Raw genomic sequence first — 22,933 nt, forward strand, 5'->3', positions numbered from 1 at the left:
CACAACTTACCAATTGCATGCATCACAGAACACACTCCTGCTTCCTGAAGAACCCGTAACACCCATCTGCAGAAGGAGCATCTCCTCGTGTGCAGCCCACAGGCGACGGGCGAGTGGCAGCGGGACACAGACAGCACTGCCTCGCCTCCACCCTGACCCTGTCCCAGAGCCCCACCCCCACCGCCGGCTCCTCCCACAACTCACAGCCCCCCACGTGGCCTGCGGTCTGTTCTCCTAAGGCCGGAACAGTCCCTCTCTCCAGCTCTTCCCCTCCGTTTCCTGGCACAACGGTGTCCAACTCGGGACGCACTGCCCTCTAGTCCCCGGCCTCCGGGTCACTCTGGCCCAGGCGCCCAGCTCCGGCCCAGCGCCACCAGTGTGGGCGGTGCACCTGGCCCCCGCTCTGGTGATGCCACGTAGACCTCTCGTGCCAACAGCCCCTCTCACCAGGCTGCACCCGGGGTGCCACTAACAAGCGGACGGGCTCCACTCTTTCAACGGTGCGCACACAACACTGCTCCTTCCCACACAACCCGCTCTCCGCCTCCGTTCCAGAAGCCCTCCACCACCCCTGGGCAGCCCCGCGGCCCGGGTGAACCGGCCCCCATCACACAGCACCTCCGGGAGAGCTACCTCCTCAACCGCGGGAACTCATTCCACAAGGGAGACTACGGACCGGCGAAGAACAGCACGGACGTACGCTTGCCCCACCAAGCCAATCCTTTCCTCCCCCGAAATCTTAGGCACTTTTATCTGGTTCTCTTCCTGTCCTGCCACTCGTCCTCAACCTCCTCTCCTCTTCGATGTGGTCACCTACAGGCAGATGCGCTCCTGGGACCCCAGCCTCTGCTGCTACCCACCCACACCGAACAACCTCCCAGTCCCACGGCTTCTGTGACACCCCGAGGCTGGGGAGCCCCGACGTCTGGGCCCGCCGCAGCCTCCTCCCGGGCCCCACGCCCGTGGGCCTAACGTCGCAACGCACGTGTCGCCTGGAAACCCACGCACACCTCTATCCGCACCTGACACCGCGCCTTCCCACCCACGCAGGGTTTCTTCCTTCCTCTCCTTTCCAGCATCGCTGACTCCTGAGCCTCCCTTTCCACCACGTGGAAAACCTCGCCAGAGGCCGCTCGTTCACCTCCTACCATTTCTCAAGCCACCCCACCTTGAACCCCAGTGCCGCTGCAGGGATATGACCTGTGGAGAAGGCCGGCAACGGCTGAGTCGGTCAGTGACGTCCCCGTCCACGCTCCCACCTCCCTCCGGACTCTCCCCACCGCCTACACTCTGCCACACAGCGGCTAAGCGGAACCTTCCAGCTGAAACCCTACCAGCCGATCCGCCTCCCGGGATCCACCGCCTCCCAATGCCCCCACGATCAACTGGAAAGTCCCGAGGCCCCAGACGGCCCTTGCACGCCTGGTCGACGTGAGCATCCTCTGGCACGGGATCACCTTCAGTCCCACAGGTGTGTAAAGAGCTCCAGCACCGGACACACCCTGCCCTCTTGAACACTCAGCGGGCTCCTGTCCTCCCAGAGCTTCTCTGCCCGCCCTGGCCTCCCTGAGGGCCGAGCCTCCGGCCCGGGTCCACTCCAGCCCCACGGTGTCCCTCATGGCCGCGCAATCGCCTGCGCCCTTCCCCACCCCACTGCCAGGCGCGACCACGTCACCTCGCGTTCCCAGTGCCGAGCACGGCCTCCGGAACAGAACGGACACGCGCTGCTTCCCAAATGAAGGGAGCGACTCAGAGGAGCAATGCTTTTACCTGCTCCTTAAGCCAAAAAGCATACAAGTCTGCTTTATCCAGACTGGCTTCCTAAGAAATTACAACAAACCTTCGTGCAAACACACAAAAAGATGACGAATTCATCAAGCGAAGGTGGGGAATTGGGCAAACGCGGGTTAACGGGCATGTGTGCTACAAACAGGGATGCCCCATCTCTGAAAACAACTCCGTGCCTACACACATTGTTTGTAGGGACTCAGGATTTGGTTGTGAATAAAGACAAACAGAACACGACCCTAACACAAACCACCAGTGTCACGGCAGCCACGCTGGTCCCAAGAACACGGGCACGCCTTACGCAGTTCTCACTTCGTCCCCAATAAAATCTGGCCCGAGTATCACCGAGCACCTCCCACCGAGCATGGCTAAGTGCCAGGATGGGCAACGTGCCCACTGGATAACTCAAATCCAAAGCGCAAACTCACAGGTGCGAGCGAAGAAGGTAACGTGCTCAGGTGTGGTAAGGACACCAGAGGCGGGGACGGCACCGGAGACAAAAGAGGAGGGGGAAGTCTGAAGAAGTCGACTGCAGCCTGGAGATCTTCATCAAAAAAGCGATCACGATCAGAGAAGTCAGCGCTGTCCTGCTCACTCCTGTGCAGCAGGACCTCAGGATTCCGGCCCTCGGGAGACACGCATTCGGGACGGTGAGCAGCGGCACCGGGCCCCTCTGTTCCCACACTCTTACAGGCAGGGAAGTCGCCCTCTATCTCCATGGACAGTTCCGTCAGGCACGTCTGCACGGCTGCGGCTCTGAGGGGACCGCCTCCCGCCGGAGGGGGTGCGCCAGCATCTTGGGACTCTCTGGGTGCGGGGGGGTTTTCTTTGGCGGGTTTTTCTGTGGGAGACAAAAGCTAATACTAAACATCTATAATATCAAGAAAACTTACAAAAAATATGCTAAACGTTCAAAATGCTTGTACTATTGAGTAAATTCGAATCAACAGAAACCTCCTTTAAAAGGCAACCTGCCAATCCCTCCCCACAGATCACCCTAGAAGACCCGAGCACATTTCCCATAAGCACAGTTCCCTAGCAACAAGCAAGCCAAGAGGGCCGGCAGGCAGAGGGAGGGGATGCCCCCCGCCCACCAGCAGCACGGTGCCTGGGCGGAAGGCACCACGACGGCGGGTAATGGGCCTGGACGGCACGTGCCTTCTCTCAGTAAATCTTCCACACAGTGAGTAGTACTGGGGAGGAACGGCTCTGTGCATAGAGGCTGACGGGGAACATGATCTTCAGGTCTGAAAAGCAATCAAAAATCAGCCAACATCAAGCCTATCCCGTGGTCATATTTATACAACGCTCTAATTAAGGGACTCGGCTAGGTCACATAAATGCTTTGTATCACAGCGCACCGGGAAAATTACAGTAAAAAGCCAATGGTTTGGGGGTCTTGGTTTTGGTGAACTGTAGCAAACTGTCAAGGAAGATGTTTGTGTCCTGGGAAGTAACTGGAAACAACCATCTGTCATCTATGAAAGTTGTAAACATATGTTTTACACAAGGACTCAAGGCTGCCTGGAGAAGTGACTGACTGACTGGAGGGCTGGGGGGGGGGGGGGGGGGGAGGGGGGGGTACCTGAACATCTCACAGAGCCAGAAAGAAATTCTCCAAACAGGCTGGGGGTGCCTCAAGGGCCCCGGAGCCGACCTGAAGATGGACCCAATCACCAAGTGGGAAAAATCTGAACAATGAAATGATATGAGTTATGATGTAAATACAGAATTCCGATTAATGTGTGTAGAAGGGATGAGAGAAATGCAAAATCGCTAACAAACTAAGTAGTAATTGTAGCACAGGGGCTTTGCCAGTGGGCTCGACTGGGAGAGAAACAGACTGTCTGCACAGCATCCCAGTGTCCCCCTCCAGGCGAGTCACGGCGACTTGCGGTGGAAAACCCTGGTGGACGCCACCTTAAAGCAGCAGCCCTGCCCCCCCCCCCCCCCCCCCGTACGTGCCCCCTCCCCTGCAACGGCCCGAGCACAGCGCCAGGCGCTACTGGGGACCTCCTGCCATAAACACGGTCTTCACCTAGCACGACAAGACAGTACACAGACGAAACTGATGGGTTTCCTCCCTCCCCGAAGACGTCAAAGACAAGAGACAAGGCGAGATGGATGGACCGCGGACTGGGGCCGAGATGCGGGCTGGGGGCGCTGCGAGGGGCAACGTGGGCTCGGGGATGGAAACGCCTGGAATGGAACTGGAGGCGTCCGTGTGAGGCCCAGCTCGGCTCAGAGACCCGCCCTGAGGGCGACATTCAGCGGAATCTGGATGAGGAGCCTGAGGGGGATTCTCTGCCTCATTTTTATGAATTTTCTCATAGAAAAACAAAAAATTCGAAAGAAAAAGAAGATGTTTTAGGATTTAAGATTCCAAAGATCCCATGTTTTCCTTTTTACTTGAAAAAGTTACCATTAAGCCATAGACTTACCCCTCAAAATAGTTCGCTTTTAAATAAAAACATCGGATTATTAAACAGAAAGCCCTTTTAATAACACCTTTAACGACAAGAAGTCGCGTGCTCATAATAAAACATGACTACTGCCTGCTGAGGCAGGCGGAAGTGTCCCAGGGTGCTTCTGGCTGAAGGCACGAAGAGAGCGATTCGGGACCGCAAAGACGGACTCACGAGACGCAGGCCCCACCGGCCCGTTGGCGGTGCGTCTACCCAGAATGTGACAATCTGCTTAAAAGCACCCCATCACCGTGCCTCTCTTCGCCTCACAAAACCTCACGAGTTCCGAATCGAGCACTGATGAGAACCAGGAACTTGTCTAGCAACCTTTTTCTGCAGGAACTTTGCCTGCAGAGCTGGGGAGTAAAAACTAGGTCCACGTTTCTACAGATTTAGATCCTCAATGATCTGGCAATTCAGAGCAGCTAACCACAAGAAACTAGTTACACCGAAACAAAAACGGCCGAGAAACGCTTTCCTCTAACGCGAGACCACTAACTTCTCCCCATCCCCGCTGGTACGACCAACCCCGATTTCCAAATCCTAAATCCTGGGTCGGGTGCACGTGGGCACGTGGGAGAACGCCTCCGCAGCTTTCCCCTGCAAATCGGGGTGTCCCGCAGATTAGGTCAAACCTCCGAAAACGCATTAGGGGTGGCGCTGCGCAGTGACCACGTGACGTGACGGCGTGAAAGGAAACGGGCTCTCGTCTGACCACAGCGGTCCTCTAAAGGAGCCGATGCGAGTACGGCAGGTGGAGGCGACAAGGTCAACCAAAGGCACCGGGTAAGCTGCAGGGAAACTGCACACGGCTGGGCTGCTACTGGATTCAGAAAGGGCCGTGGCCCCCGGCGTCCCGCCGGCTCCCGCCACACACGCTCCGTCGTGTGTCCGTCCACTTTCTCTGCACGTTCTCTGCTGGAAGCCGCCATTTAAACGGTAAAAGCCGAAGGCGCTTTTAATTTTCTTTTGATTTGAATTTCAGGCCCCGCTGAAGGGAAAGGAGCTCCGTGTAACGAGAAGGACCCACGCCAGCCCATCTCGCTCTCGTAACGGGAGATGTCACAGACTAAAGGCGTACGACACCCCGGGCAAACGCTGCTACTTCCACGTGTGAGAAGTGCTTGCGGAAGCTGCGCTCTCACCTGGGACACACCTGCTGCCTTCACCAGGTAGTCTGTGTGTTGTGTTGATACAGAGCCAGAGTTCCTTCAGAAGCAGTTTTACTTTTCCTGCGAAAAAGAGCAAAGTATTAAAGACAGGTCACTTGGCCCAGTCCACCCAAGGCCAAACACACTCGTAGGAAATCGAGAGCTCCAAGACTAGGTTCCCGCAACATCGCCCCCCGAGCGCAAGCACTGCGCGTAACACGCTCAGCTGCAGACGGGAAGGCCTGCGATGCTTCAGCTCAACACCGAAGGCTGAATGCACGCTTGGTTTTGTTCGAGGGGTGGGGGAATGAGAGGGCACGGGATTCGAAGGACCAAATCTACTTGCTGTTGAAGGTCTCTATCGTCTTTGTATATGCGTGGGCCAAACACATCTCTGGCCTTGTCACAGAAGGCGGTGAGAGATGAGGGACGGAAGCACGGCCAGAATGACCGATGTCGGAGATGCCGGCTCCCCGTATACGACAGACAATGTCAGAGAGGCACCCTCGGTCACAACAGGGTGTCAGAGAACCCGTGAGAACTGACCACGCTGTAACTGACCCGGGGGCTTCGTGGATAATTGAAAGATCCATTAATGGTTTTCAGGGGTGACAGGGTGGGTGACAGGGTGGGAGACAAAAATACGTGTGTATAAACACTTGGAAAGGAAGGGATCATCACACACACAAACAGACACACAGAGAAGCGTATGCTTTTATAAGGAAAAGTGAAAGTCTCTGAATTTGTATGAATTTTCAAAAGGGTCTGAATTCCTCAAATAGTTCAGAACCATCGGTTCAGGTTGAAAGGTAAGTATTTCTATAGATTTAGATCCTTGATGATCTGTGAATTCAGACTTTTGTAACTAAGACAGGCCTAACGAAATTCGTGTAACATTAAGAATACGACACTATGGTTTTTAAGTGAGTTTAGCATTAATGTGTACATACGTTCCAAAAAACTCCCAGAACAAAAAATATTCTTAAAAACTTAAGTATGAACGAAGAGCCTGTGGTCAAATGTGCATCAAAAAACCAACCACGCTAAGGAAAGTTCAATTAAAAATGCGCTTTAAGTGTTAGGTAATTTGAGGCCATCTCAAGCTCTATTATAGTTTCCCTGAAGCTCTTAAATTAGCCGGAAGCACTTATTGAAAATACTGAAATCTTTAATCCGGTTCTAGAGAGGATAAAAGACCAACCTTTTAAACCAAAATATCTGCAAGAACTCACACTTTGAAATAGGTCGGCCTACGGAAGCTGGTGGACTGCACGGCCCCAGAAAGGGGACCAGGATAAGTGGTGAGAACACAGTAACAGGCAAGTTTAAAAGTCGGACGTTTCCAACCTCTCCTGAGCCAGGTCAGCTTCCGACTTGCACTGTGTGTGAGCCACATCCATTCTTGAGTTCCAAAATTCTTCAACAAGCAACTTATCTACATGGCCATTTAACCTACCCCGAAGCCTCCTTCCAAACACTGTAATGCCCTTTGCTTAAATGACCTGACCGGGATCCCTGCTTATTACGTATACCCAAAGCAGCAAACAAGGAACCTTAAAAAAAAAGAAACAGAGTTACTTTTCTATCCTTACGGAGCTACTGCCCACAACTACGCCTGTTCTGAGCATTCATTACTTCTCATCGGACAAACACAAAAGTCGCCCTTCCCAGTAAAGCAGGAAAAAATCCACCCTGTGCTTTCCTTACTCAGCTGTGAAGAGGAAACCTCATTGGGTCCAACTGCACACCTTCCCCCACGCCTGTAAAGTCCTCCCTGAATCAGAATCTAAGGCGTCGACGAGCATCTCTGAACCTGTCTGCTCCACGGATTTGTCAGTTACACCACATGAACACCACGCTTCCTTCATCATGATGAGCTCGCAGTTACGTTTTGATGTCTGGGTGGGCGTGGGCTTTGCTCAGGTTCTTCCTTCCCAAACAGTCGATTATTCTGAATACCTATTCTTCCTAATAAGCCTCGACCGCCTGCTTGTCCTTCCCCATATGAAACGGCAGCGGGGTCTGCGTAAGACGGGAAAACTCACATCTTTACACAGCGAGTCTCTGATCCAGGAACGCAACGTTCCCTTACACGTTCTGGTCTTTAACGCTCTCCACGGGGTTTATGGATTTCCCCGCTGAGGCCCGGCGCACACCGTTTATAGGTTTTCTCTTCCTAGACGGCTGACGGTCCCGCGGCCTTTGGAGGATGGGCTGTTCCTGTCCCGTCCCTATTCTGACAGGTCACCGTCGGGCACCGCACATCACACTCTGCCAGCAGAGTCCACAAGACAGTCTTACCATCTGCAATGATGACAACTCTGAGCCTCCCTCATCGGACCTACAGCTCGCCCTCGTCTGTGCTGGCCCTGCTCCACTGCTGACGGCCTCCAGCCCACACAGAGTAGACGGCACAGAAAGCACGCGCGTCCGCGTCTCACGGTAGTGACAAGGCTCCTCCGTTTCACCTTTCTCGATTTCAAAATGTGTTGTTCTCGGGGCGCCTGGGTGGCTCAGTCGGTGAAGCGTCCGACTTCGGCTCAGGTCACGATCTCGCATTTCATGAATTCAAGCCCCACATCGGGCTCTGTGCTGACATCTTAGAGGCTGGAGCGGGCTTCCCATTCTGTGTCTCCCTCTTTCTCTGCCCCACCCCACTTGTGCGCCCGGTCTCTCTCTCAATAATAAATAAACATTTAGGGGGTGCCTGGGTGGCTCAGTCGGTTAAGCGTCCGACTTCAGCTCAGGTCACGATCTCGCGGTCCGCGAGTTCGAGCCCCGCGTCCGCTCTGGGCTGATGGCTCAGAGCCTGGAGCCTGCTTCCGATTCTGTGTTTCCCTCTGCCTCTGCCCCTCCCCCTTTCATAATCTGTCTCTCTCTGTCTCAAAAATAAATAAATGTTAAAAAAAAAAAATTAAAAACAAAACAAAACAAAATGTGTTGTTCTATTATTACCTCACCACGTATTGTTCCCTGAGGAACGGGTACTTTTTCTCTTCGGCAGCTGTTGTGGCATTCCTGAGACAAATCTGTGAGTCGTAACTTGTGTGTGTTCTCTGCTACTACTAAACTGGAGTCCCCAAAACTTCATCTAGCGTCTTGCAGCCCCGTTCCTGAGTGACCGCGCTTGGAGTCTTGAGGATGTGAGCACGGGATTCTCAGCCGCCTTTGGTACTGGCCTATTTGAGTTCGAGAGAATGACATGGAAAGCGGTCCGTGTTTTTCTAAGTTCTAAAATGAATACATAACAATAAAGACATTCGTCTCATCCACTGGCGCCTTTACAGAGCTCCCTTATAAGTCATCTGGATCTTCGACGGTGTTAGATCTTTATTTTATTTTAATTTCTTCTGGGTTATTTTTCCTGTTCAGGTTTACAACTATCCCGACTCAATCTGAGCATGCTTTCCTTGAAAATGGCCCATTTCACAAACACGATCAAATCTGAATATAAATCTGTGAACTAAGTAATTCTCTAACTGCAGTTTTGTTCCAGTTTTCCCAGTCCTCGTGCTTTTGTCCCTTCCTGTCTCGGTCCCACCTGCCGAAAGGAGCTGTGGGCTCCACCAGCCTTGCAAAGATCCAGCTGTTCCATTTAAAGGTCCCAATCAATTGCTTTGTTTCCTATTTCATTAACTTAGGTCCTTCCTTCCATTTTCCTTAGTTTCTGTTTTCCGTTGCATTTTCTTACTTTGTTATTCATCTTCTGTAGGTCTTGCTTTCTAGCATAATCACACAGGCCCATTCGTTCCTGTGAATGCCACACTGGCAGGATCGCAGAGACTTCAACGCTGCCCTACTGTTTACTTCCAAAAGGGCTTAGTATTTCAGTTATTTTCTGTTATCCAAGAGGTGGTTTGTGTCTATGCACATTTAGTTACCAGACAGGTTTGGTAAGTAATTTTCCCCCCTTTGGGTGAGGGCAGGATTTTTGTTAATATCTTATTAAATATCAGCATCTTAATAATATATTAGGCTATAGTTCCTGTTGTCTAGTAGTCAACCTTCATATATGTTTGAAAAGTATTTTAAAGAATTCTACGTTTGTGGTTTAAAAGGATTAGATGGAAATCACCAATCTGCAATTATGAAATCAACTCTACCTCCTACTTTGTCTGCTTTTACAAAATCAACTGTTTCTGAGAAGAATACTAAGGCCTCTTATGGAAACAATGTGACTATTCCCTCTAGAATTTCCAGGCATTTTTACTTGATGCAGTTTCGTGATTTTAGGTCTATGACCGTAGCATTTGCTTGGCGAACTGATCAATCACCAACTGATCAATCAATTTAATCAACCTGGATATTCCCTTTTAATTCATGTAAACTCATTTCCAGGCTGGAATTACTTTTTGCCTGATTACGGCTTCAAGTTAGCATTTGTTTGAAACTTCTTTATCCATCCCTCTATATTCAACTCCGTTTGATTTTACAAATACTTCCTACGACATGCCAAAAACAAAGGTCATGCACAAGAAATCACACCCAACACCTGAAAGGCCTTTCTAACATAAATATCACGTGTGTGTCCTGCTCCTGAGTTTCCTTCAACTACTTCTTGCCGACCTTCTGTCCCGAGGGCTCTGTCCTCCCCTCGCAGAGGTCCCGCTGGAGGACCATGGGGACATCGCCGATCTGGCTTTCCACAGTCGAGAGCCCCACTGGCTCAATTTCGCAGCCGCAGCCGACGGGTATGCTCTTAGACTTTCTCTCACGACATTACCTCTATTTTTAACATGTTCTCCTCGTTCATGATTTAATCCTGTTTCTTCAGGGTTCTTCTCCTCGAGTGTGGTGGCTTCCTTTCACGACTGCTGCCTCTCAGTTTTAAATGAAAATCGAGGCAGGACATCTTTGAGAGCCAGTGTGTACTTCTTCAGCCTCCACTTCCCTGGCAATAAACGAAGGGTCTCATTTCACGGACCTACAGGTCTCTACCTTCGGACGGAAGGGATGCAGAGTGAACCAGTTATGAGGATTTACCCGGAGAATGTAAGTAGCCCATTTTCTGCGAACCTGAGTGGCTACCCTTCAAAGCAGCCATAATTCCTCAATTTCCTGATTTCCTTACATCCACACCCACTCCGAGTGCCTCCTGTGCCATAAATGACACTTCACAGACCCGAACTCTGGGCCACAGCGTGTGGACAAGTTCCAGAAACGGCTTCTGACATGGAAAGGCTACAAAATGTTCACCCTTGAATCAATTACCTGGCAAACCTCTCCTGTCCTGCTCTTTCTCCCACTCCCCGTGCCCCTGCGTGGAACCAACACAGGGCTTCTGCAATAAAACTTGCTTTTCGAGGGCTGCCGTTTTCTCTGTCGTTTTGGGTTTCATCGCCAACTGACGCCACCTGCTTTACATCTTCCTCCACTGCATACTTTTTTTTTTTTTTACATTTATTTATTTTTGAGAAACAGAGACAAAGCGTGAGTGGGGGAGGGGCAGAGAGTGAAGGAGACACAGAATCTGAAGCAGGCTCCAGGCTCTGAGCAAGCGGTCAGCACAGAGCCTGATGCGGGGCTTGAACCCACGAACTGTGAGATCATGACCTGAGCCAAAGTCGGACGCTCAACCGACTGAGCCACCCAGGTGCCCCCACTTTTTAACTCCAAAGGAGAGTTTTGTGTTATTTTTCCTTTCCCTGCCATTTTTAATGGAACCTAGAAGGAATAAAAGAGAAATGTGGCATTCAGGCAGACTTTTTAAAAATGAAGTCAACCCAATACTCTAACTTATGAATTCTTTCATAAGTATAGATGGCCCTTGAATGACATGGGGGTCAGGGGCACCAAGCCCCGGCAGTTGAAAATGCACATGTAACTGTGACTCCCCTAAAACCTAATTACTAATAGCCCACTATTAACCTGAAACCTTCCTGATAACATAACAGGCAATAACACATATTTTATGTTATACACATTATATGCTGTAGTCTTACAGTAAAGTAGGCTAGAAGAAAGAATACGTTGTTAAAAACTCAGAAGAAACATTCACAGTGCTGTACTGTAGTTACAGGAAAAAAGAATACCCACATATAAGCAGGTACGTGTGTAAATCAAACAGGTGTGAAGGGCCAGAAGAGTGTATTAAGAGAAAAAGTGTTACTTGGGAATTAAATCCACCAAGGTCCTCAGTGAAATAATTCACAGATTCCCAAAGACTTCACTTACTTAGAAGAAGTAAAACGTACAGCAGACAATATGCTCAGCATCACGGTGAGGGGAGGCAAAAGACCAAAGAAAACACAAAGCCGGGCTAGAGAGCAGCCAAGGGGATGGGGTGGGAGGGTTCGGTCTGAGACGGCGAGGCCTGAGCACATCAGATCCTCAACCACCCGTCAGCGCAGAAGAGAAGACGGGGACACCGGCAGCCGGCAGGTGGCTGCGAGAGGCCAGCCCAGCGTGCCCGCTGCTTCCCTGGGCAGCACGTCTGCCCAAAGCCTGGCTTCCCGCATGTAAAGGCAGGAAGAGCAGGGTCAGAGCACACGGAACGTAGCGAGAGCAGTGAACGGCCAACCGGGGTCCAGGCAACTGCAAGGCGTCAACTATTAAAGCCTCAAGCCCAGGGAAAGCTGGTCCTATGCTCGGAATTAAAAGAAAAAAAAAGGAAGCAGAGACAAGGTAAAGGAGACTTCCGAAGAGACACTATCTACACGCCCAGAACGACACGAGTGGTTTTAGTAATTTCCGTTTGGATGAGAAATAACACGCTGGTGAATGAAAATACCATTAGTTACTTATTCACCATTTTCAATCCATCCCTTCCCGAGAAAATGTGAGACAGGTAGAGCAGAAATTCACAATCTAGGTTTTAAAAGTGCAAAACAAGGGCGCCTGGGTGGCTCGGTCGGTTGAGCTTCCGACTTCAGCTCAGGTCATGATCTCACAGCTCATGGGTTTGAGCCCCGCGTTGGGCTCTGCACTGATGGTGCAGAGCCTGCTTGGGATTCTCTCTCCCTCTCTCTCTGCCCCTCCTGTCTCACTTTCTCTCTCAAGAAAAATAAAAGTGAAGAAAAAAGAAGGAAAGTAAATGGCCAAAGATCAAACAATAAAGAGGAAGATTAAAGCAAAAACTCCCAATTTCTCAACTTCCAGAGTTAGACCTTCTTGCCTACAAGATAACACACCGAACGACAAATGCACACGGACGCAACCCCTCGCTCCCCCACGACTGCCCTTTTACTTTCCTGTATAAATGCTGGCCTCCCCCAAATGCTTCTGTCCTCCAAAAATACAGCAGAGGGCTTTGACTCCAGTTTTCCTGCCTGACTTTAATAATCATTACACATCTGGCACCTAAGAAAGTTTATAAATTAACTTGAGAAACTTCGTAAGAAAACTATACTTATTTATTGACAAGTATGGAAATTATATCTCTGACAGTTTCCTTTTCCAAACAATATTGCTTTCTGAGTCTTTCATTCGCTATTTTATTTGATCAGACAGCAAGGTGGTAACAGGTGCAGACCTGAGGGAGACGTAAAACAGGACAGGACGCCTCGCACATGAACACCCGCTAAACCTCAGAATCTTCCTAATTACAGGTGAGAGCAGCGAGCCACCTCCGAAACCACTGAAATCACGCACAAGTAAAAAGAAATCTGTAATATACTCACTTTTATCTATGCTTCCGTAAGAATCGCTTGAAATTTGTGTTCCAATATGTCTCAACTCTAAAATCATGGAGGAGAAGACTGTTAATAAAGAACACTGCATGTCGAGCCAGGATTTTTAAGTAGGCATGAAGTGAATACTCACCCTTTGCAGTCTTCTGTTTAGAGAATTCATCCAGCCGTTCCTGTGAAAACAAAAGGCTGCCAGTGTCTGTAGGGCACAGAGGGGGACACAGAGCGCAGGCGCCCCACACCCAATGTGAGACGGGGAGCTGAGCGGGTCCTGCGGACTCTTTCGTGGGGTGGCCCCGCTCCTGACTCCCGTGGGACCAGGACCCGCTGGGCTGACGGACAGGACGAAGCCCCGAGGCTGGCAGTTCCCACGTGTGTGTGCTATTATCTGTTACCTGTGTCTTCCTAAATTCCTTCTCGAGTATCTTCTTCTCAGTCCTCAGTTGCTTGAAGTCCTGAGTTTGCTTAACAGCAGCCTCTTTCAAGAGTGCAACGGAGAGAGAGAACGATAATTTACCAACTTTACAACTACCGTCAGCATAATACTCAAAATATAATCTGAGTTTTCCTTATTTCACAGAACTTTAACACAAACTTCGTAAGTCGCTGCTCCCTCAGCGTGTTATTGGTCAGGGATAAATGTAGGAACGCTTCGCATTTACACTGTTATCTGTGAAACCACAGACTTGGCTCAGACCCTAAGACTCCTTTCCGATCCCAGCACAAGCCAGCCCGTGCCCTCTGGTCAGGCAAGAACCCGATACACATGAGCCTTCCAGAAGGAGGGGCACTGCTCCCCCTTGCTCTTCAGCAAGAAGCAACGTTCACGCTTCAGACGTGTCAGAAGCGTGGCTTCATCTCGGAAGAGTTCCTACCACCTCTGTATTGGGGAGGGGGGCAATCTTTGCCATGCTTCTTCTATGTTATGCCTTCCTGGAGTTCCCTTCAAGTACATACTTCTAGCGAGTGCCTTTGCTCTAGATGTACTTTTAAGGAATTGTTACAGTTCTTCCCTGGATCTTCAGCAAATTCTTCAATCTGGCTTTTGGTTCTGAAGCACACGCTCCAAATACATTAATCAAGAATTTAGGGGAGCCTGAGTGGCTCAGTCGGTTGAGCGTCCGACTTCAGCTCAGGTCATGATCTCGTGGTTCATGTGTTCAAGCCCCACATTGGGCTCTGTGCTGACAGCTGGGAGCCTGGAGCCTGCTTCGGATTCTGTGTCTCCCTCTCTCCCTGGCCCTCCCCCGCTCATGCTCTGTCTCTCTCTCTCTCTCTCAAAAATAAACATTAAAAAAAATTAAAAAAAAAAAAAAAAAGGATCTAACCAGCATTGACTTCATCTGAGTATGTTCAGACACAGCTGCCATGAAAACTAAACTCCCATAAACCACTGCAGTAACGATCCACCCCTGACTGCTCCGACAAGCCTGAGTATTTCCTTACCTGATTATTATGCCACATCACTTACGAGGAAAAAATATTTTTGTCACACGGGAAATAAAGACTACACTTTCGCTTCAAAGGAAATCTGTTCTAAGAGCTATACACAGTCTCCCAGGCATTTCAGATGTCTTTGAAACGTTTCCTAAAATAGACACTTCTCTCCACACACTAGGAAGATAAAGCAACACTTAACAAACACAGTCATATCGTGTTTACTACCATATTGTCAGTGTTTGTGCAAAAACCCAATCAGAGGAAAACTTGTTAAAATATTTATAGAGTTTCAATCTAAAAATGTAGGCTCAGTCTAGGTAAATTAATGATGAGAAATATTTTCAGCTAAGTCTCTTCTCTGTGCCCGATCCAACTACGTTGAAATTCTTACTCCTCACTACATGAAAAATGAACCACGCTCTGAAGGAAGGTGGGATCCATTTGATGAAACAGCCCACGCAGGAATGAAAGGGGGACGCGGAGACCCGCAAAGCCCCACTGGTCTCTCCCTGATGTATTTCCGTGTCCCAACCACGTAACGAAAGGGGAAAGAACCCAAAGGAAAGATCCTGAGATCAGTTTCTGAAAGGGCTATTAGCCGTCCCGTGAGGACTCAGCTGACCCTCTCACGGTCCCTCTGTGTTCTGCCTACTCAGCGTAGACCAGGAGCCCGAATCCAAACGCTGGGGCGGGGAGGGGGTCAGAGACAAAGGGATGATACCCAGGGCAGGCAATTTCTCGGAACCTTTCCACGGATGTATCAAAACTGTCTAAAAACATCAAGTTTCCTGGCACCAGAAGTAGTATTTTCTTTCTACTAACCTCTTATTTCAGGGAACAATGAGAAAGACTCCTCAAACTCAACTTCCCGAATTAAATCCTTTTCCTGACTGCTGCTTTTTAAGGTAAAAACCCGGGCCGCTCCTAGTTTGGGCTACGTTTCAGACATTTGCCACACAGTATGCTCATATTCCTATTCCTCCCCCGGAAGGGAGCGTTGCCGCCGACCCTCCCGCTAATTGTGCCCTCGGCGCGGCCACTCAGGGCCCGCCCTCGAGAACCACGCAGCCACCGGGCCAAGCACCACAACCCTGTGAAGTCACCGGTGGGACTGGTGAGAAGAGCAGTGACCCCACCAGCGAGGTGACAACAGTGCCCATTACCTTCCAGCTTCTTCACCTTGGCTTCTAGCTTCTTCTTCCTATTGAGACAATTTTATAAGTTAAAAAGGTAAAAACGGTCAGCTCCAGAAACACGTACGTTACAATTCACGGTACATAGATTTTCTTAAATCGCTACAATTTACACAACAAAGGCACGTCGGTCATGATCGGTCATGACGAGCCTCGCGCCTCGACCACTGAAATCACCGGCAACTGTTCTGAAGGCAGAGGAAACCCGAGAGAGCGCTACGCGGCTTAGCGTGCCCTGGTTCTAAAAAAACTCTCTTTCCGCCAAGTCCGGGGTTTCCCGGAACTGCAGCGGCCTCGCCGCCAGGCCGGGCCGAGGTGCGCAGACGGGCTCCTGCGAGCGGTGCGGCACGGATGCGGGCGGGGGCACGTCTGGGGCGCACGTGCCGGCAGTGCTCACGGCCCCACGGCCCAGGAGGCAGGGGCCGCCGAGCTGCACCGGTTTTCAGGCAGACTTTGGAGTCGGAGCGAGTGGGAAACTCCGAGAAACCGTCTCTGAGTAACCACCGCGTCGGATCGACGTCACCGCACTGCGTGTGTGGCTCCCAAGCTTTGTGAGGAGCGGGGAAGTGACCAACCGGGTGCCTTCAGACGGCTCTTTTTATTAATGGTAACAAAGACCCCACCGCACAGGGCACAGGGCAAGGAGCTGACGGTCGTGTCCGAAGGCACACGGAGACGCGTGCGTGCGCGCGCAGGCAGACATAAAAACTCTGGAGTTCTTTCTCTGTGCAGCTCTTCAACGCGCCCAGGCTTCTCAGTCCTTCTTATAACCTTCACGCGAGGTGTGACCTCCGTCTTACAGATGTGGAGACTAAGGCCGAAGGACCGACTCGTTTACAACCACAAGGTTAGTTACAGGCAAGAACCCAAAGACAGGGAGACAAATGGGACGGATGGAAGCATCAGCTCTTTTGGAAAAGGAAAACCGGATTTGCACAGTTATCTTAACACTTACTGAGCATCTGTTTTCAAGCATTCTTCTTTCACACGAGCATACTCCTGATGAGTGTCCTGGTACAACTTCAGAGAACTCTGGAAAAAGATAACATATCTTATCTTATCACCATCAGTGATAACTTATTTTGACCTTGACCAGCAAAATTATTATCACTTAACAGTAAGAAGTTAACCAGATGAATACATACATTAGGCAGGAAACCACCATATAATTCTTTGAACATTTTAATAAAGATAACCAGATCCTTAACGTAAATTTAACACGATTAATAGTCTCATCAAAGAAAGCTACTAAGAATGTGAAAATGTACTAATTTCAGGGCAACTCCAAATCTCTGTAATACGGATTAGCAAATATTTTGGTCTCAACCAGTTAAAATTCAACAAAATCTGAGGAAATTTTAGAGCTTAATAAATATAAGCTATCATTTTTACCATACAAAAATATAAACAAACCATTATACTTAACGATAACTGGGAAGAATGTGTTAACACCCATTAACGTGTATGTCCTGATGGCCAGCACAGAACGGGAAAGACTGTCACCGAGCACCGTCTCCTACTACGTGCACATGCGGGGTCTCTAACTGCCACAGCTCCGAGAGGGGTTTCACGACCCCCTTGTACACGAGGGGTCTGAGGATCCACAGCTGACTTATTCCTCTAGAGCCACAGAGAACGAGTGACGAATGAGGGCTTGTCACTGGGGTCTGACGCCAGTGTTCCTGCTTCCTCTCGGCTGTGGCTGCCGACATGATTATGTGTCAGAGGCAGCCAAGATTCAACGTCGCGGCTGTTTCCGTTTCACCTTCTTCGCATCGTTCGACACAGAATAAAGACTTTCTACAAAAGTATCACGACCGGTCACTGTCGAAGCAGGTCAGACGACCGATCGGTGCACGGCATTGCTAGAACAGCACAGGGTGAAGACTGGGAGGCACAGACACTATGGTGACAAGGGCTTGGAGAACAGGCTGAGAAGACCAGCGTTGTCCCAGCTTAGCTACGACATGTCTCAAGCAAACCAAGCAAGCGACTCTACTGGCCTCTGACTTACGGTACCTGTAAAAGCCATAAATTCTCTCCCAAGACTCCTGGGAAGAGTAAGCCGAAATTCATACTGAAGTGCAAGTTTACAGCACTTTTTTTCCCCCACCCCCCAGGTTTACGGAATTTTAAATCAACTGCAACTTGATTTTGAAACAGAGAACATGATCTCTCTACCTTTTAAGTTTGAATGTTTGCTTTTCATTTTATAACTAAAGCAAGACCAACGTGAATAGGCAATCAACGCAGGACACGCAATAGCCCTAAAAACCCACAGTTAGCAGGTTCCTCCGGAGAACCTCAAAGAACACAGAAGCGATGAACACAGCATTATAGGGCTAGCAATGACCATGAGGACCAAGCCATGAATCAACCCGTGCGACCTTCTCTAAAAATAGTAATACGCTTAATGCTTCTTGACTAGCACCTGTTTCCTTTGTGAAGACGTAAAATGCCCCCTCGTTCCAACGACAGTGAATAAGCAGACCTTCGTTTACGGAAGGTGAAGCTTTGTGGGAAAATCCCTTCAGGTACCTTCTTCTCCTCTAGCTCTGCTTTTAAAGATCCCAGCTCTTCCTGACATTTCTGCAGAGGAGAGATCTTCTGAAGCATCTGTTCCACTTGGTGATGCAGAGTGCTGTTCTCTCTAAAAACGGACAATGCGTTAGCGTCAGTCGACAAAAGTACCTCCAGCATGTTACTAAACAGACCTACTGATGATTTCCTGGTTTCTCTAACTTGGACCAGAAAAGAAACAAGAGAATGTCTCATTTGAAATGCCTTCTCTCTATTTACATCAACATGACCGTCATGCTGCCCTTTGTTCCTTTGACATGATAGTCTATTTCTAACAAAAAGCATATGAAACAGCTACCTGAGACGCTCTCAGTCTGACGGAGAATATATTAAAGAACAATCTGTCAGATACTCTGGCTTTTCCGATCTGGAAGTCATCTCCATTTACTCAAACTAAGTGACGGGCAATTTTGTGATCCAGGTCATAACAATGTTTTGCCTTCTTCTAGGTGACGAATGTATTCAGAGCATGAGACACTGCTAAATGTTAAGTCCGTTTAAAACTGTTTAAGATGCACAAGATAACCGCACTTAACAGTCCAATTCATACAGACCACAATTTGATTAACAGTAAACTTCATTTCAATGGCAATGCCATGGGTTCAAGTATTGAAAAGTCAAATGCCAGGCTGTAATTTAAGACCTTGATAAGAAATTGATTTGGATAAAAATGTAAATCTTCTTCTATTATGACCATCAAAGCAACACTGTATACAATGGATCAATCCTATGTGACACTTTGATTGAGTCTGTTTAAAAAATCTAGTCTTTTAAATGTCTACCCCAAAACAACGATGAAAACAGGTAGCTTACCTTCTTGCAAACTGCAGCTGTGAAACTTGTTAAAGAAAACTCTTGAGAGTTTTATCTACTGACACTTGTCTGAAGATTAAACTCACTTTAAAAGTATCTGTAATAATCTCTGTTCAATATACATACAGGCAAGATCACAATTCCTAGAAAACAATTATTTCACGTGCCATTTATAACACAGCAATAAAAATTTTTACTACGTTATTCTATTTACCATACCATGTACCTAAAGTCAAAACACCTACTTCTCTAAATTGAAACAAGGTATTCAATTTAATACAGATTAATATGAAATTCCAAGAATAAACACAAGGTAATATTCAACCAACGAGCAACACCTCCAATCCTGTAAGTAACAAAATCCTGAAACAACCTACCCTGGATTTCTCAGATGGTCCCCAGCATAACTGCAGCAAACAAGAGTTTAGGTTCTTGCACAAACCATCTACCACTACACTTAATGAGCAAGGAGAAGAGAAACACAGGGAGAACAGGAAATCTAGACGACCTTACTCTGACAGCGTCCATGGTATGATCACTTCACCCCCATCTCACGCTGCCAGGAAAACGTGCTAAAAGAACAAAACAATTATCCCTTTAAATTTCACCTCCTGGAAGTTTCCACGTTTACAGCACAATGTGGCAAATGTCTACAACATCACACCTCCATCCTCCTCCCAGAATACAGACTGCTCCAGATCAAGGACTATATTCACTCTTACCAGTCTTTGCAAGAAAGCAAAGTTCAAAAATATCGAAAGGAAAAATAAAATATACTCTCTGTCCTTCAGAAAAAGGAAATAAACTTAACACAACAACCAGAATTACACAAAAAAGTAGGAAATGAAGTTACAAAATAAAGTCATTTAAACCTGCACCACGAGCACCGTGGGCTGCGAGAGCAAGCTACTGCCCACGCGAGGTACAGAAGTCGGTACTTGGGACCAACGCCAAGTACGCAGCTAGGCCGCAGAGGATCAGAGCACAGAACGCGCATTCGAGAATTAAGCCCGAGGCTTACCAGGTTTTAATAAACTATTCTAACAATTTTGACTTTAAAATTTGACAAATTTTTGAAAAGTGAATCAGTTTTCCTGCTAGATTACATGTGTTAATTACCTCAAAAATTTATGCCAAAAAAGGATATAATGGAAGTATATACTCTTCTAATACTGGAATCGCCTATTTCCCTATTCAGCTAATTAAAAGTATTTCTATTAATTGTTTCTGCTCAGCTTTCATGATCAAAGATATAAAAGATATTATTACTATCAAAGATATCATTGCTCTTACCATAATATACATTTAGTTAAACAGACTGCGAATTTCAACAAATAAAGCACAAGGGGCTTTCACTGACCTATTGTTTTTAACATAAAAATCCAGTACTAAAAATAAGTCTAAAGCTTATGCCTTCATTTTATTACTCGAATCACACAAGTTAGGTACGGTAGCACCAACACAAACAATCAGTGATCACACACAAGCTCAGGAAAGTCAGAAAGAGTATCGAAGCAGGCCTCAGGTTCCCGACAAAGCTGAACAGCAGAATGTGTCCCGAGACTGAAGCTGAACTTCAGCGAATCCTCACAAATACACCTGTGCTATTTTTTACGGGGGAGATTCCCTTCGTGATGAATGTTTTCACCACAAAATGCAGAAAAATGAATCACACACACCATCTGCACCCTCGCAACAAAATACTTCGACGGTTACTGAACAAATGCTGACCACGAGTCCACGCCTGTCTTGTCAACACAAGTCACCCTGATGAGGGATAACATCTATGTAATTCTCTACAAATCAGAAAGCTAATTAATAAAAGTCAATTTTCCAACATTCTGACTATTCCTACAGGGCAAGTCTTTCAGAAATTCCGGAACATTCTCACATTCAGCTTCACGCCATTCCTAAACCCGCAGAACATACGTCACACCTCCTCAGGACAAATGAAAGAGACCCACGCGTTCGAAAGTTAGGAAACCTGAAGAAAACCGAAGCCAGGGACAAGACCAGACTGTTCTAAAACGGACCCTCACAGTCTTTGTCATTCCACGCGGTCACAGGAAGAGACTCACGTCCACACTGTGTTCCTCCCTTAGAGGCTGTAAATCCCACCTCCCGAAAGATAACTGAAAATCCCCACGGTTCATTAAGAAACTATAAAGATCTAAATGTTAAAATTCGAAGGAAAAAGCTGGTAAAAGGATATCATCACATTTCTTCTGATATTCTGTTAATAAATTACTGCAACAAAGAAAAGAATTACGTTACCTTTTTGATCTGGAAAATACATTGTTAAAATCACATTTCAAAATATGCCAGGCACCCTTGTTCCTAGGTTTCTGGCAACAAATTTATGCTTAATATGTATGCGTGCGTGCGTGCGTGCGTGCGTGCGTGTGTGTGCATATATATCGCAACTGTATCATATATCGAATATATATGTATATTATACGTACACATCACCTTCAATTCCTTAGAAGCAGCGCTGCACTGATACATGAACTTTTAATTTAAATCCCTTTGACTGGAGTAACATCCTAGCCTATAAATCCATGTGACTTTTAGAATATTAAAAAAAAAAAAAAAAAAAAAAAGACTAAATCTCATCCCATGACTATGAAATACTTACTGTTAGGAAACCTGAGGTCCAGTCCTAAAGCTAAGAGGGCTTTAAAGACAGAAAACAGCTTGAAACAAAATGTCCACTCTGTCTAGCACAGATCACTTCCCAAGCTGTAAGGCTGGCTGTGAAGGGCTGTGGGCCAGTAACGCAATGTGAGTTGCACTGTGACCCTCAGCACGCGGGCCCCAGGTGACAGACTCAAGGTCTCTTTGGCCCAGGGGTCTAACACACCACCTGCTCCGGCTCATCCGTTGGGTTTATGAAGTTCAACCAAACACTTGAAAACATACTCACTCTGTATTAATAATTTTTTGCTTCAAGGTAATTAATGCTTCAACATACTCGTTTAAATTCTGAAAGACAAAAACAGCTACAGTCAGCTACTTGTTTCATAAGTTACTCTACACAGATTCTCTGTGTAACATTGTGAAACACAAACATGCTGTTCATTCACTCTGTGACATAAAAGCAGAAATGAAGACGCTACTCACTTTACCTATAAACACAGACCCACACACTCCGGGTGATCTTGAACCCATGCTGTATCTCTCTGAATTTTTACGCGAATGACACTCTCTTCCCGACAGCAAGGGAGCCGTGCAGAGGCCGTGACTTGTGCTCTCAACGACAGAGTCTGGTGAGTGAGTAGTCACTACCTTAGCTCACCAACTACCAGTAATCATCAGTCTACAACTTACTCTGCCTTGTTTCTGAAGGGACTGAAGACAACCAAAAAGACACAGAAGTTACAAACACACACACACACACACACACACACACACACTAAAAATTAAAAAAAACCACAGGAAGGACAAGTAGGAATATTAAAATAGGGACAAGATTCAATAAAAAAAATTTCATTTTATAAGGATCTGTAGATTTTAGGGACTAACTACAAATCCGGCTCTACATTGCTACTATCGACAGGGAAAACATCATTAATTACACTGCTCAAAGTGTTTCTAAGATTTAAAAGCAAAAATTTTTTTCCTTAAGTGACTTTTTTCCCCTTCACGTCTGCACATTTCATTAGCAAATATTTCAGAAATAAGTACTTATTTTCACTGATTATACCAAAACACCTTTTTCTAGATAATCCAAATGATTTTGAGAATTAAAGAAACCTCTCCCTCTACAGTGCCACGTGCACCTTCTTCAGTCCTACGCGTAACGTGATCGTTAAAATAAAAACCGTATACACTGAAAGACAAAGAAAAAATCTTAGCTCTCCTCTGGCCCCACCCCC

The 22,933-nt window shown here is 47.6% G+C and overlaps 1 protein-coding gene across 2 annotated transcripts in view; it reads right to left on the bottom strand.

The window, feature by feature from the left end:
* Positions 1-22,933, bottom strand: part of ICE1 (interactor of little elongation complex ELL subunit 1) — a 56,122-nt gene that overhangs the window by 21,510 nt on the left and 11,679 nt on the right. For both annotated transcript variants that reach the window (XM_042997861.1, XM_042997865.1), the window contains exons 2-12: positions 21,982-22,040; positions 21,271-21,305; positions 19,059-19,077; positions 18,204-18,315; positions 16,621-16,697; positions 15,636-15,673; positions 13,428-13,510; positions 13,166-13,205; positions 13,024-13,080; positions 5,399-5,485; positions 2,217-2,629 (exon numbers count right to left, since the gene is read on the bottom strand). In XM_042997861.1, the coding sequence (XP_042853795.1) occupies positions 2,217-2,629; positions 5,399-5,485; positions 13,024-13,080; positions 13,166-13,205; positions 13,428-13,510; positions 15,636-15,673; positions 16,621-16,697; positions 18,204-18,315; positions 19,059-19,077; positions 21,271-21,305; positions 21,982-22,040 (1,020 nt within the window). The remainder of the gene's footprint in view (positions 1-2,216; positions 2,630-5,398; positions 5,486-13,023; positions 13,081-13,165; positions 13,206-13,427; positions 13,511-15,635; positions 15,674-16,620; positions 16,698-18,203; positions 18,316-19,058; positions 19,078-21,270; positions 21,306-21,981; positions 22,041-22,933) is intronic.

The sequence above is a fragment of the Panthera tigris genome, chromosome A1, assembly GCF_018350195.1.
Source record: "Panthera tigris isolate Pti1 chromosome A1, P.tigris_Pti1_mat1.1, whole genome shotgun sequence".
NCBI classification, from domain to species: Eukaryota; Metazoa; Chordata; class Mammalia; order Carnivora; family Felidae; genus Panthera; species Panthera tigris.